Genomic DNA, 16211 nt, shown 5'->3' on the forward strand with positions numbered 1-16211 from the left:
TAGGCCTAATGATTTTTGGTAAAAATAGTTTCACAATTTACATTAGTTAGAAGTGGGATATTATTACAGTGAGGTTAAATTTTGTTGATACCATGGGTTAAAGTAAGAAGAATATTTAGTTTTAAGTTAAACTGTACATAGGTTAAGTTTCTTGAGTAGCTACCAAAAAGATGGACAGCTGCATTGTTTTAATGTTGAGGAATAGCCTTCTAATATGTTCTGAAAATAACTAGACCTGTTAAGATAGGGACTTAGAGAGCTGAACCTGAAGCAGGTTCTCTAAGACAATTTCTCTTGAAACATACAATTGCTGATTGTAATAAGTTAAATTATGATGGAATGATCCTTTTAATGAAGATTAATAACAAGGGTTAAATTAATCTCCTTTACAGAAAAAAAAGTGGTTATTAGTGTCCAAAATACTTTGACAGAATTTATAGTTTAAAAACAGAGTTCTTCCAAAAATTTTTATTCCAAATAAAAATTTTAAGGAATGGATTTCTTTCTTGAAAAACATTGGGGGTTTTGCCATCAGGGGAGGGCAGCATCATACTGATGCTTGGGGAGCATCAATGACTGTCTGCTGGTTGGAGCAGCAGCAGAGGAGGGGAAACACCCCAGAGCAGGGGAGAGCCCTGGCCAGCTGCTGGGAGGCAGGGAGGGCAGGCAGCAGGCGGGTGCTCTGTTCCCCTTAGAGCCCAGGTCATCAGTTCATGCCTTTGGTGCTTGGAAGGCCCTGGCTCTGGTTCTGCTAAATAACAGTAAAGTTTCTTCTCAATTGTGATAATTTATGTCTTGATGTTCTTGTTTTTTTCCTTCTGAAACATTTTTGGGTTTAGATTTTCAGAAGAAGAAATTAGTGTTAGCCATCTAAAACAGTACTTAAAAACTGAGTAATCAATGTTGCTTTTCTTCCATAAACCAAGACTGAAAGCAATAATTGCTTTGTTTTGACAAGTGAACCAAAGAAGTATGACATAGAAGTCTTACGGGAATGCATGCATGAAAACTAGGCTGTCATGTTTACAAGGTGATTTTTTTCATTTGATGAATTTTTCAAACAGTCACTAGTCTGTAAACTATACTGATATTTTTTCCAAGGAACATAAGCTTCTTTTGGCTGTCCTTTAAGAAAAAAAGTTAGGATTAAATATAAATACACAATTTTGATTGTGCATCTATTTCATGAAAACTCTTAACTCATTCCAAACTTTAGCTTTTTTCAGTAAGTATATATATCTTATCTATTATACAGTTCACTTTACACAATCATTGATTGTTTGACAATAATAAATACAAATAAAATATGGGTTTGAGTTATAGGTATTGAATGGAGGTAAAATCACATTCTGTGTAAATGCTTTAGGAGAAAAAAGGGAGAGTGCATGACCAGGTCTACTGTAAGTAATATCATGCTTGAAGAAAGAGCTGTATTTTCAGCATTCCTTTTATCTCAGTTCTGTAAAGCACTGTTGAATGGTTTCCATTTAACTTCTACTTTTAATTAGTGTCTTTAATTGCAGTAACATCTGTTAAGTTTTATATTAAAAGACTGACATTTCCTTAATGCTTTTAAGAGATGTATTTGGTTTACTTCCAGGCTTTATCACCAGCAAGTGTCTGAGTTTCAGCTACATCCCAAAAGGTTGCAAGTGTTTGAATTGTTATTTGCAAAGGAGTACTCTGTAGCTTCTGAGAATTTAAGAAAACACTTTATCCATGAAATATTTCATATTGGTGTTCTGTTAATTGAGATGTGCAAGACATTATGCTTTAGAGAACTTCCATGTTTTTTCAAACACTGCTTTGAAGAGCAAAACCAAAAGTGTGCATTTCTGTTACTTTTAATTCTACACCTATGATGAAAACCAATTATCTTGACCTTGCATCTTAAATCTCTGATATTCTTTTTAAACATGTGTTTTGTAGACAGTTCACATAGAAAAATTCAATCTGTTTTTCTACTAGTGTCTCTAGGTAATAACCAGCCCTGTAGTTGATTTGTAAAAGAATATTTGTAATATTTGTTACATTTTGTTGCCCAAACTGTGCAGCTGAATATTGTGTTTGTGCCTCATGTTGTTGCTGCAATATGGATAGTATTAAAGATGACATACTAAATAGACATGAAATATACCGGTTATTAAGAAGGTTCCAGTTTTTATATAGTATTTTTCTTTAATTTTGGGAGTAAGTCATCACTGATGGTAAAATCAATTTCATTATTTCTCAAAAAGAGGATGCGGAAAAAAAATAGAAAACAGCAAAAAACAAACTGCTAATGCTTTGCTTCTGATATAAATACACAAAGGTAGTTTATTAGTTTGAATAGGCTGGTGGGTATGACCTATGTTTAGTAAAATGAGTGCAAAGCAAGGTGAAGCTTGGTTTAGTCTGGATTTTTATGTTTGCATGTATTTGCAATGATGTACCAAATTTCCGGAAAACAGTTACTCCTTGGACAGAAATTATAAGTATACAGAAAATAAGTTTACCCTGTAATGTGTTTATTTTTAGTTACCATTTATAATAGTGAGAATTTTGTTTCTAAATCTGAAAAGCAAAAAAAAAGCTACTGCTGTGATTAAGGTAAAAGAACTGATTTCTTTAAACTAAAGAAATGCAGGTACTATGACATTTATCTCAGCATTTGCTTTCCTGGTTTCACTCTGTGGCAGTCTACACAGAGGCATAATAATCTAATATTTGTAATAAAAATATCTCCAAAGAACAAGATGTTGTATACTTTGATACCTCAAGTCGACATCTTTCTATTATTTGACTGTTTTGCTGTATTTGTTTTACAGATTCTAAAAATGGAGTGGGGAGGAGAGTGTTCTTTTGACTCCTCCAATTTAGACTGTTTGTTGAATGTCCTCCCTGGAGAATTGGAATTTCAACAAATCCTTAGTGATCTTGATGAAAAAATAAAGAAGAACTCTTCCAGGTAAAAAGTATTTTGTTTGTATCCAAAATATCAGTGAAAGTTTTTACATTTGGGAAGAAATATGGCTTAATTTACCTTTATTTTCTAGTAGTAGGTTGAAATTCTGATAAATATTTCAGCAGTAATTTTATTTTAACTACTCAAGCATTTAACAAAATTTTAATGCTATATAATTATTGTGCTATAGTCTTTTTCTCAATGGTATTTTTAACTGTTGTATCTTAATCTTAGGTTCTGTTGCAGTAGGTGTGATAGTGAAGGAAGAAGATGAGAATTCCCATGACAGCTGTATTTTCTACTAATGAGATAAATTGTTATTGACTAAAAGAACTGCAGAATTTGACAAAAAACAAAATCTAAACTCAAAATGTTCTTTAAGCATTTCTAATGGAAGCAGAAAAATGAATTCAGTTAATACATGTATATTTTTTTTCTTTTATGATCCATTGTTTTACTATTTCAGTTAAAACTCTTATGCTGCAATTACACAATTTCTTACTACTATTGATAATGTATTTCTTTGTCCACTTCCTTATAACATACTGATTTCCAAAAATCAGTACTATAAAAGCAGCAGAGTACTAGAAAAGTTCATTGTTGATGCAGATTTTTTGCATGAATACAAAATAATCAGCTCGGGGTTCTGTGGCTTATTTATAACTTAACTCTTTAGTACCTTTATAATGCAAAGGCAAATAAAGGTAAATGCAAAAATATGACAAACGGTGGGATTTTATATTAAATTTTGAAAATGCTTCCCTTTGGATAATAATGCGTCTTATTGAGAGTTGTATGATTTCAAAGAATGTCCTTCATGACATCTCTTTTAAGATTGTATCATCTTCATGTAGCCCATGTTTGTCAGAGGTCTTTGCTCCCAAAGAGCTTCTGGAAGGATGAAAATGAACCATTGCCATATCTCACTGAAAACTGACTTAGATAATTTCTCAATTATTGTCATACTAGTTATGCTGGGCTAAGAGGTGTTTTTTTGGGGGGAGAGGGTTATTTCTATTACTCTTCCCTCACATTTTCATTTTAAACCTTAATGTTTACAAAAGTACTTGCAATGTTAATAATCCCACGATAGCAATGTTAGTGAAGATCTGGTAAATATGCTGTTATGAACCACTGTGTAATACAATTTCACGTTAGAGTTTTCCAGATGTTGACATGAATGAAATGTAGATACTTACTTAGAGATAACATATTAATGACACAGGTAATTAATTTTCGAGTGTCTATGGTCTTGTATATCTGCAAAAAAAAGCATCAGCATTTTTAGCATTACTGTTGTACCTCTTCAACTACCAAATAAAAGTGATTTTGTTGTCATTGTGCAGAGATATCCTGAGAGTTAGGAAGATTTTTCTCAAAATGAAATTTTAGAATAAATGTTTCACTACTAGTTTTGTTTTAATGTGTGAAAAATGTATTCTGCTTGTTGAGAAGTTATCTTACTATGGAAAGGGAAGCCAGCTGTTCATTCTTTTAAGTGGTACTTTATAGCCACTTAAAATTATATGTTACATTTTACATTAACATCTTCACAGTGTAAGTGTTTGTGTGTCTTGTCCCTGTCTTACCTATCTAGTCTTAAAAATTAGAAGGACCTTTCCCTGTAAGTTTTGTGCGATCCAAGTGATATTTTATTAAAGGTGAGCAGGAAACTGGATTAGGATGTGGCAAACTGCAATACAAGTCAGGAAAAGTTTTGTATTTCTGCTGAATTAGCACTTAAACTAGCTTTAACCTTACTTTCACGAGGAAAAACAGGAAATAGTTCTGTAGTTGCCAGGTACTATTTTGCTCCTGCAGTATGTCAGTTTCAGAAATTGAGAGAGTTTAAAATAAGATGGACAGCAGCTGATGTGACTTTTAAATTAAAAAGAGTTCTTTTATTGGTAATATATTAGAGGTAGCATAGAACGAAATAATTTTCAAGTTACCATTGATCTTTGTAAGTGGTATGATAAGAGCAGCTCTGTATGATACAGTGATACAATTGAAATACAATCCATTTTTCATCAGATAGATTTATGATTTTATTAGACCACAGAGAATGAACATAATAGTATACATCATATATATATATTTTAAAATAAAACATTGTGTAAAAAATTATGAGGCAAGAGTGTATAAATCATTCGACTGCTCATTTATTGCCTTCTAACTGAATAGGTTTTATAAAATTGTGTGACATGACAAATCAGATATGGTTTTCAGCTGTTGAATTACCTTCAGTATTTTTGTACTGTACCAATTCTATTTGGTGCTATAACAACAAAAAAAGGCCATCTGTGTGCAGTTGTTTTATATGTAAATTTTAATGTATTAAGTGGTTCACTCATTCACTATTATGTAACAGAACTCTTATTACACTTGAATGTTAAGTGTATTTTCATAGTAGTTTATAGGAGCAGGTGAATAGGAACTCTCAAAACTATTGTCACTGCTGGCCAGTTTTGGGTACAGGGGTAGTCTCAAGGTTATTCTCAAATGTGAAGTTGTATTCATCAGGTTGGCCTTTTCTCTTCATTCTTTCCTTTCACATTTACTTTGACTTTTCCTGCTTATCAAAACTGAGTGTTTGGGTTCTTTTTCCTAATTGGTGATTTAAGAATTACTAATATTTCATTTGTGAGCAATGCACAGAACTAAACTTGCAGCTTATATTTAATACTTCTAAGCAGGAAATAACAATACTGAGCTTAAAACAGGGAGCCACAGAGGTGACTTCTGTGAGAGGAGATGCTCCAAGCATTGGAGTAGAGATTTGTTTGCAAGTCATAGGGAGGACTATAATAAAACAATCTCCCTATAACCCATGAAGTCTATCGGGGGGTGCAGAGATCCACTCACAGCCCACGGGAAAAGTGCTCATGTCAGAGCAGGTGTGTGCTAAAAAGAGCTGCAATCCAATGGGAGACCCAAACAGAGAGAGAGGGCCCCTGTTTCCAGAGACAGAAAAAAAGGGCCCTTGCTTCCAAGGACTGCACTTCATAAGTGACTCACGCCATGGCAGTTTTGGGAAGAGTGTTTTGACCATGTGAAGGACTCACGTTACAGCAGGTTGGGCAGGACTCCTAGTCATGAGATTGGAACCACACTGGAGAAATTCATGGAGAGCTGTCTCCTGTGGGAAGGACCTCATGTCGAAGCAGAAGAGAGACTCCTTTCCCTAAGTGAACTGAAGAAAAATTTTAAGTGACAAACTGACCAAACTCCTCCACACCCTGTCTCCCTGCGCTGTCAGTGGGAAGGAGAGAAGGACCAGAGGGTAAAAAGGAGTTTTAAAGCCTTATTTTATTCCTCATTATCCTCTTCTGACTCTGTTAATAAGTTTACTTTATACCTTTAAATTTGAGCCTGTTTTCCCCTTAAGAGTGTTTTCTCCCTATCCATACCTCAACTCATGAGCCTTTTCTTCTGGTTGTCATGGGTGTCTGGCGTGTTAACCAGTGTCAAACCACAACAGACTCCAACCTGACCTAATTAACAGCAGTTTAGTTGTAAGGATTTTGAAGAAGGTCTGTTTTGAAGAGCTGCAATGAGGTCAATGCTAGTAAGTCAATTACATCTTTTTGCATCACTGTTTGATATAAATTATGGTAATTATTTGAGAATTAACCAGATCTTTACTTTGTGAATCGTAAATCCGGAAAATGTCTCAGTAAGGATGTTAGTATGACATGGTCCAGCTGTTCATCATAACTCTGCTGATTTGCCAAGAAATGCTTACCAATATCAAAACTTTGCAACAAAGGGATGGAGGAGTTTCAAACAGGATGTTAAGTCAAGTTATGTCATTTTCCTGTATCAGAACTGATGTGTGCAAAGGCTTATGTGTTTTTAAAATGAAATGTACTGCAGGAGTTTTCTTCCTGTTTTATTTCGAAGAAAATCTTGGCTTATTCTGCTCTGAAATTTTCAGGAAGCAGCTATGCCTCACATTCCTGTTAGTCAAGAGATTTATCAAAATCTTGGCATTTCCAACCAAAATCCCAAGAGCGGTTGAGTATTTATTTGGGAGAATTTCAAAATGAGAGCTAAATGTAGAGGAAAAAAAAATTATGAATTTTATCAGTTATACTCAGACCTAATATTTATCACAGCTTTCAGAAGGACTTGACTCTTTTGGGTGAATGTCATTGGCTCATTGTACAAGTGTTTTACTTTAGTGTTCACCTGAGAATTTGATTCCTGTAAAGATATTAGAGCAACGTTATTAAAAACTTTGTCAGAATAGTAGTTGTCCAATCACTTTACTGGACCAGTTGCTAAAAATAAGTAAATAAACTGAGAAAGAATTTTTTGGGGTTTTTTTTCCTGTGCAGACTGTGTTGTCTTTGTACATAATCAACGAGTCCAGGTTAGTTGTTCCCTATCAACTTGCTAGCTGGGCAGAAATTGGCTCTTTTACTGACACACGATTTCTTTACTCAAACATTCAGTGATTATCACTGTGTCAGTACCTTAGATGGTTAATTAGCTGTCATCTACATGTACAGAAACTGTAATCAGATTTTTGACTGCCCTGCAAAGTATCCCATTTCATTTCATATGAGTGTATATGAGATGATGGATTTTGAACCCTTACTTGCTACTGTCATGTTTTGGTCAAAGAAGTTGCGAAACTCATGTTTTACTGCCTGTCTTCTGAAATAACTTATCATGACAAAGCTTACATCTTGTGACTGAAATATTTTAAGTCTTTAAAACAAGAGTGGAAATTAAAGGAGGGCAGGCAGTGATTGGGTTCGAACTGACTCTTCTTATATGGTAAAACTGTTGAGTAATTTTCTCTTGCTAAAGTATAGCAAAGAATCACCATTCTATTTCTTCTGGTTTCAGTGATGCAGTTACTTTGCAGTTAGAGTGGATATGTTTTGTAAGTAGCTAAATTATAGATATGCAATAGTTTCTAAGGTCCTTTAACCAGGTGCTGTGTCTTTGCTTTACATCTTAGGGTTCAAGATCAAAATAAAGTTTTAACAATGAAAATATCTGTGTGAATTATACTGCTAGAAGTCTTTCTTCAGATTTTTTACTACTCACAGCAGGTCCTCTGATACTCAGATGTCCAAATGATATGACTTTTTTTTTGTAGAAATATCCTATACCTCTAGAATTCAAGCTTTTTAATGAGCAATAACAGTAGTTTTATAACACTCTTTGCATCTTCAACAGCAGTGAAAACAATGATCTAATTTATTTTGAAACAGTCTGTTCTGAATAAAAGACATATAAACTGTTTCTAAAGCTGTGTTTCCATGGATGTGAGGATCTTAAGAATAAGGAGCATGAGGTTAAAAGATAATTTTGCTTTATAGCTTATCAGTTTAATTTAACCAATGCCATTGTCATTTTATGGCTGCTCTCTATGCTACATTAAATAAATTGAAATGTGCTTGTTAGAAATTGAAATAAATTAGAAGATCATACTTTAGCTTACTCATAGAAATCTTAGGCAATGGAAAATTATATATGGAGAGGGCAATACTTATTCTGATACCATATTTTTTAAAATAATATGTGAAACTGTATGATGGATTACCCTGTATGTTCCATTAGAGTACTTTTTAAACTGTTTGTCCATTGATAGAGCCACTTAAAAAGCATTCTTTCCAGGTGATTAGGTTATTTGTAAAAATGATCATTAACTTAATAAATATGACCACCTAAGGGCTCTTACATTGAGATTGTCTCTCTGGAGTGTGGGTGCTTACCAATGTTTCTCCAGAAAAGCACTCCAGTGTGGACACAGATAATATAACACAACTTTGCTTTGGTTTGTTAAACAACTGCAAACACTCTCACCTGTAAGAAGGAGAAGGTATGTCAGTCAAATAATTTTCACTTGCATGGTGGTATGCTAGTAGTACTAGCCACAGAAAATATGTTCCCATAAAGGCTCAAGGTACTACTGTGTGGGATGAAAGATTTGTTTCTTGAAAAATCAGTCAATTAAAAAAATAAAACAAGATACAAGCATAACTATCAGGTTTCTTTGCTACAGGGGAAGGTTTGTTGTTTGTTGGTTTTTTTTTTTCTTTGAGCTTTTACATTCCACTCCTTCCTTAGTAGTTTGATGACTGGGGTTTTTTTCTGTCTGTATCTGAATAGTTCCCCAGGTTCCAAAAAAAAAAGGTTGAGTCATCTGTGGACAAAAAATGCATTGAGGACTGTTGAATTTGCACGTCCATAGTATGTATATAATGTCAGTTGACATCATCTGGATTAATGCCTCAGTATGTTCCAAAAATGAGCTAATTTGCTGCTCTGAACTTAAAAAAACATGCATTTTCACTTAATGTAAAAAGATTATTGGGAAAACAGGAATTTAGCACTTTATATGCCTTTTCAAAAAATTGTATTTTTAAGAGTAAAATTAATTAAATACATTCAGCATGTTTTTCACATCAAAATTACATTTCTGTTTGCAGTTTCTGAAACTTGCAAATTGCTTTTCTAAACCAGGAAATCAAAGTCTCATTCTACCTACACTGGTATGAAATTATAAAGTTTTTGATAGGTGGTGAGAATAATTTTAGTCATATTTAACGGAAGTCTTTTACTTGAAATGCTTCCTTTCTGAAATCAGATAATACTTTCTTTTTTTCCCCCTAAAGGTAAACATATTCCTAAATATTAAATTAATGTAATTCATGTAACTATAACCAAATTCTGTGTTGACAAAATTCTTAGTAAGATGCAGCAGGGGTTTTGAGACCCTGTTTACCTACAGTATTCTTCATGCTGTAAATAAACATGATGTTTATTCAATAAAAAACAGCTTTGGTTCTAATTAAATGTTTATTTTGGGAGGATAAAAGGATTAAATAAAAGGAACATAGTTATCATGCTTTATACTTGTGGGGGAGGTAGGGAGCTGGGGAGTGGCACTGAAATCCATCCATATAATCCCCTTATCAGTATTGGGACCAATTACCAAAATGTCTGGTCTTGAGAAGGCTGTAGCTGATTCGTAGCTTGTGGTTTATTAGCTTGCTCACAGATTCATGTCAGAGATACATGTAGGAATTCACTCATAATAGTAGTAGATTGACACAGATCTAACAACAGTAGTGTCTTTTGTATTGCACAATGCTGTAATCTATTTGGGTATGTTTGAGATACATCAGCACAGCACAATAAGAGCCTTTGACAGTGTCCCAGGAGCCAAAGTGTAGGAAGAAGGCATTTAGTTTCATAGTTCTGAGAATAGGTTTCACAAGCTAAAAAGATACTTGCCAATCTTTTGTCAAGTTTAGAACTGGAATTTATTGTTGTGCTATTCAACCTAGTTTTGCCTAGATCTAAATTCTATTTTCTAACTGAAACTGTATAAAATATTCAGCATTGCTTTTGAAAAAAATCTAAAAATTAAATACCAAAAAAGTGCTTTTATAAGAAAATAAAGAGTTAGATTGTTTTGGATTTTTTTGTTTTGTTTTCTTTTATTTTCACCTAAGTGTCCACACAAATAGAAATAAAATAATTCTGGATGTTCAATAAAATAATTCTTTATGTTCAATTGTTCTTGTGATCTTTGCAACTGAAATCACTGTAATAACTTAATAGACACATCTGGTTTCATGAAAAGAGTTATGATTCTAGATGAATTTTAAGGAGTGGATCAGCTCCTTGAAAACAAAGTCTGTTTTCTTTCAGATATTCTAATGACAAAACAAGAAAGAAAAGATCTGCTTTCTCAGCACAACTAGCTCTAAAATTCTTTTCTGTGCATTTTCTGTGATGTCAATGGGTCTTTAAGAAGTTATTAATGTATCTTATGTTTTATAAAACAACTGCTGATTGCTAAAGGATCTGAATGGCACATTCACCTTTGAATACAGTAATTGATTCAGTTCATAGTCTCTACTTTAGCTAATTAAGCACCAAGGACCAGATATTAGGTTGGATAATGTCTTATTCATTAACTACTTTATTAAAAAGAGTAAGATTGTTTGAAAATGAAGCCATACATACTCTTGCTGAGGATAGTACAGTCTGGCCTGAAGGAAAGTTTTTTTAGCTGTAGCTGTAGCTCAACAGTACTTAACATGTTAATTGTTAATTCTGCAAATTCAGTTCTTATTTTGTGAGGGTAGCTTAATCCATGATAAGGAAGGACTAGTGTTACCTTAATTTTAGGTAGCTTTTCTGTTTAAAATATGGACTATATAAAATACTTTTGTTTCCAAATTATGAAGAAAAATCCTGTGATTTTCTTTTTTTCTTTTTTTAGCATAGAAAAGTGTCTTAAGGACCTACAATCAGACGTAAATGAATTATGTACAGATGAAGTACTCCAAAGCACAACTGACTGCATTCAGTGGCTAAATAACTGCAATTTTAGTTCTCTCAGACCTTCTTCTACAGACCACGGAGAGCTGCTGGAGTTCCTTAAGACCCTGGTAAAATTCTTTTATTGAAGACTTTAATGTTGGAAAGTTGGTTATACGATTGGAGGTAGGAGAGTGGGTGGGTGAATTCAATTAGTTTTCTCATTTCAGTTTTTAATGTTGTAAGAATGGTTCATAAATTTATGTCTGCAGCAGGGTGTTATGTTTCCTTTTGATCAAGCTTTAAATAGACAAACTTAGAACAAAATCTTTTCACAGATGCTACCATATGTTCAGCACTGCTTGGATTGTTTTATAAAACACATGTTGATTAAAAAAACACTGGAAATTACTGACTGCTCTGAGGTTGTTAGTGTTACTGCATATTCTTCAGTTGTATCAGTATGAGTTTAACTATGCTAATATTTGTTACTGTCCTTTATGCATTATTTAACCATGAACTTCCTACCTATGTGGCCAGAGTGCTAGGTGGTAGATGCCCTTAGAAATGTTTAAGGCCAAGTTGGGCTGGGCTTTGAGCAGCCTTGTCTGGTTGAAGATGTCCCTGCTTGTTGTAGGAGGATTGTACAAAAAGAGCTTTAAGAAAGTCCCTTCCAATCCAAGTGATTCTCCAATTTTATGCTTCCCAATGATAAACATGGGAGCTACATGCTTTGTTCTACCAAGTTGTACAACTAGATGCAACCAGAAATCAAATTTCACTTCAGTGAAAAGTCCCATCATTTTAGATTGTATTTTTATCCAAAATTTTTATTAAAAATTTTCATTTGAATATATGTGGAAATGGAAGTTTAGGAAATTGAATTGGCAAGATGAGTGAAGGTTGATCCCTCTTTAAATTATGGTCTTCAAGTTTATATATAAACTTTTTAAGTGTACATTCCATACGATACACATACATATATGAGGTCAAACCAAATAAACAGTCTCCAATGATTATTCTTTGTCACTTCTGTGACATGGTTTAATTGTGTACCATGAACACGTTAGGCTAAGATTAGCTATAATGGAAGAGGAGAACTGTAGAGAAAATGGAGTGTTTTCCCTGGCTAGAGCACAAGCTTAATAAAATCAGCTCTTGTTTTTTTAACTCTTTAACTCTTGTTGCTCTTTCAGTCACTGTTGATTCTCCTGGGTGCTGTTCTTTGTCAAATGAGGAAGTAATTTTAGAGACACCAGGTCTTTAGTGTTAGTGTGATGAAGGGTGATTCTGTTCTCTTCTGACAAAAGTGATCAGTATGAATGTTGCTGTTAATAATCATCCCAGTCAAGGTATCAGACACTGCTACATGTCATACTTATCTAGATGAAGTTAGAGAATCCCAGAATAAGATGGCTGTGAAGTTCTTGTTTTAGGAGTCTTTTGTTATTCCTCTTAGTCCGATTAGATCCTTACTGAATTCCCTCAGGAGCTGGCATGGCACTGATGACTTGTCCATTCCCTGCTACTTCCTCCTCCAAAGTCTATTCAACCCATATGCCTGAACACCAGATGGCGGCATTTGTTTGGAAAACACTAAAATGTCCCCATCTTACACAAAATGTGCTTGCTAGCTCTCCAGCTTCCCAGGAGCTTACTAACTGCATGACAGTCTTGCTGTGAGCTGTAGTATCCAGTTAAGCCTTGAGAACAGCTCTGTGGCAGGCTGCTAAACAGACAGCCAAGGGAGAAGCCTGAAAGTCTCAATTCCACACAGTTTGTCGTGAAAACATTTTTGGAGCTCAGCAACTTTCTATTCTCAGCAGCATCACTATTTTCAGGCTTATGACTTCTTAGATAATCCGGCCTGTTGTGTAGATGGGATTACAGATGAAAAGCATATCTGTCTGTCTATATCTGTAGCACTGACTGTACTGCAGTCTGTCTGTAAGAAGTCATATTCACAGTAGATAATCTTCAGTTCCAGAAATAGGTCTGCAGTGAACTATTTTCAATAATATTGAGCATTAATTATATTATTATGATCTGACCTTTCTTAAATATATATCAATATCCATTGAACTAATTAGATAATTTCTTCTTGCATGCTTTTAATTGAGTATATATAATTGATATTCAGTAACAGGAACCTTCTTTTTACTTCAGGACAATATTCCTATTCATTGCTATCCTTTATTATGTGTGTTTATTTCAATAAGAATTTTATTTATGTTTTAAGGTGCTGGGGCAGTTATAAAACAGTAAAAATTTCTTCTTGGGCATCAACCCAGGACACCTGGACTTCTGTATTTAGGCTTATTGTTATTATCATGCATTTGTAAATTCTTATGAAGATACCAAGAATTTTATCATGAGGCCTGAAAATGTTAATTATGTGAAATTTTGTCATTCTATGTACTGTCTTGTAACTCAGTATTTAAAAGCGGAATATATGCAGTAACACAATGTTCATTAAATTCTGTTCCTGCTAAAATAATGATTCTTTTTTTAACCAGGCCTTCATCTTGCTGTAATTGTGTGGACAACTTGTTTATTGATATGGTAGGTAGTTGTCCATGCTAGGCAGTAGTCCAGTTGGTAAACTGCAACTGGTTTTCTGTGTTGTTACTGAGCATAGAAAGTTAGTGCTTTCTGTGCTCAAAAGGGAACTTTTTATGCTTCTCCAAAATCTTTGGATACTAATTTGGATCTTCTTCTCTTGAATACTGTTGGCATAATCTTTTGCAATATTTTTATAGGTTAGTTTTTAAATTAAAAATCCTATATCAATATAGGCAATGTGTGAAGACACTTGATGGCACTTTTCAGAGCTTCAAAGTTCACTTCAGATCCTCTTTCTGAGTATCACTAAGTCTAAAATGACATCTGCAAGCTCCTGTTTTTAATGCTGTAGTTTTAAATTACAAAAGGCTTGTAACAATTTTTAGATATATAAAAATATTTCTGCTTTGCCTTAAAAGGCATCATTAGGGTTTTGCTTGGAAGGTCATTTGGATTCACCATTGAAGGCATCAGGTTCATGCCCTGTTTTGGCAGCTTCTCTTGCTTTGTACATTTCAGAACATAGTATTTGAGCATGATTCATAAAAAAACTCCAGCATTTAAAGTCCAGAAGTGTACTTGTGAAGAGACAACCTTTCAACAAAGTGATTAGTAATGAGGGTTTCAGTTTACACTTTGAAACATATTTTCCTTGGGACAACTAAACTTCGTGGAATAGTTCAGCAGATAATAAAAGAAAATTGGATCAGTATTATGTATATGCATTTAGATATATATGATTTAAGATCTGAACCAGTTGCACATATTTCTATTACATGCACATGCTTTTGTAGGATGGTATTCAACTAATAATTTCCTTTAATATTCTGTCTTCCACATATCTCTGCTTATAAGTAAAAAGAATTAATAAGAATTACTTTGAACTAAAGATCTAAATTTGAAGAAAAATAGGTGGTCTATTATTTTTAAGACTTTATGAGAGGCAATCATGCTTCCAGTGTATTATTCAGAATTAGGTAATGTAGTGAAAGTGGATGTTTTTAATTTTTGTCAAATAACTCTGGTGAGAGTAGAGGGCAACAGAAAGGTTAAACCATCTAATCTAAGGTATGTAACAGGTTTGAAGCATCCAGAATAAAGAATAAGAGTTCTGAATTTAAAAATTTTTGTGACTCTGAAGCATAATTATCTATTGATAAATCTTGCTATAAGGGAAAAATTTAATATTTGGCATTCAGAAATGGTTGCATTTATGTAGTACCCTACTCAAACTTGAATAATTTACTTCTCTTTCAAAATGGTAACAGAAATGAAATTAGTAATTTCTACAAATTTGTAAGTTAAATAAATCAGCAATGCTAGAGGTGGAAGGTAGCAATGGTTTCTTCACCAGCTTTGGTTTATAGGCTGGAGTATGACTTGGAGTCTTTTGCTGGTTTCAAGTGTCTAGCACAGGGCTGTTTTGGATCTTTGCTGAACACAGAGTTGATAATACAGAGATTTTTCTGTTACTGCAGAGCAGGGCTTACACAGAGCCCTTGTGCTGTTCATACTGCCACCCTGGTGAGGAAGTTGGGGGTGCATGGGAAGCTGGGAGGAGACACAGCCAGGACAGGTGTCCCAAACTGACCAAAGGGATATTCCAGACCATATGACATGATGGTCAGTATATAAAGTGCAGGGAAGAAAGAAGGTGGTTGTGTCAGGAGTCATGACCTTTGTTTTCCAAGTAACAGTAATGTGTGATGGGGCTCTGCTCTCTTGGAGATGGCTGAACACCTACTTGCTACTGGAAACAATGAATTAATTCTTCATTTTGCTTTAGTTGTGTGAACAGCTTTTGCTTTCTCCTGTTAAACTATCTCTCAACCCATGAGTTTTATGGTTTTTACCCTTCCAACTCTCTCCTCAGTCCTGCTGGTACAGGAGTGAGCAACTGGCTAGCTGGGCTTGGTTGGTGCCTGGGTGAAACTATGACAGAAGCCCAGATAAAGGACCCCTCTGAGATGGATTGCCACAATGCTTTTCTCTGTTGGAGAGAAGCAATGAGAGATGAAGGAGCAAGTGAGAGGGCTTCTAGATTCTCATCCACTTGAGACTTTCCTACTGAAACTAAGAAAATCAAGAATACCACCAATTCCACTCAGTTTACTGTGATGGTAGTATTGAGCTGTGACAAGAGGAGCTGCCATTTGCTGTATGACCTCTTGAAGCTGAAGCAGCTCTAAGGTCAAAGATCCTAGACCTGGACTGAGAGAGAGCTCTTCAGACTTAAATGAAGAAGGAACAGCAGCCATTTGATTTCACTTGCTTTAACTGACTGCCTTCTCCAACCCATACAGCATAGATGTATATGGAGGTCACTATATATCAGTCTGCATCTTGGTTTGATGGGATACACAGCTTCTTATTCTTCTGTCCTGTGTGATCTAAGGCTCTTTAATTCTTAACA

The 16211-nt window shown here is 34.4% G+C and overlaps 1 protein-coding gene across 2 annotated transcripts in view; it reads left to right on the forward strand.

The window, feature by feature from the left end:
• The window catches only part of KIAA0825, a 240925-nt gene that overhangs the window by 33507 nt on the left and 191207 nt on the right, over positions 1–16211 (forward strand). For both annotated transcript variants that reach the window (XM_079331351.1, XM_079331352.1), the window contains 2 exons: positions 2808–2947; positions 11199–11367. In XM_079331351.1, the coding sequence (XP_079187477.1) occupies positions 2817–2947; positions 11199–11367 (300 nt within the window). In that variant the 5' untranslated portion in view covers positions 2808–2816. The remainder of the gene's footprint in view (positions 1–2807; positions 2948–11198; positions 11368–16211) is intronic.

Source organism: Erithacus rubecula, assembly GCF_903797595.1.
Source record: "Erithacus rubecula genome assembly, contig: SUPER_Z_unloc_3, whole genome shotgun sequence".
In the NCBI taxonomy this organism is placed as follows: Eukaryota; Metazoa; Chordata; class Aves; order Passeriformes; family Muscicapidae; genus Erithacus; species Erithacus rubecula.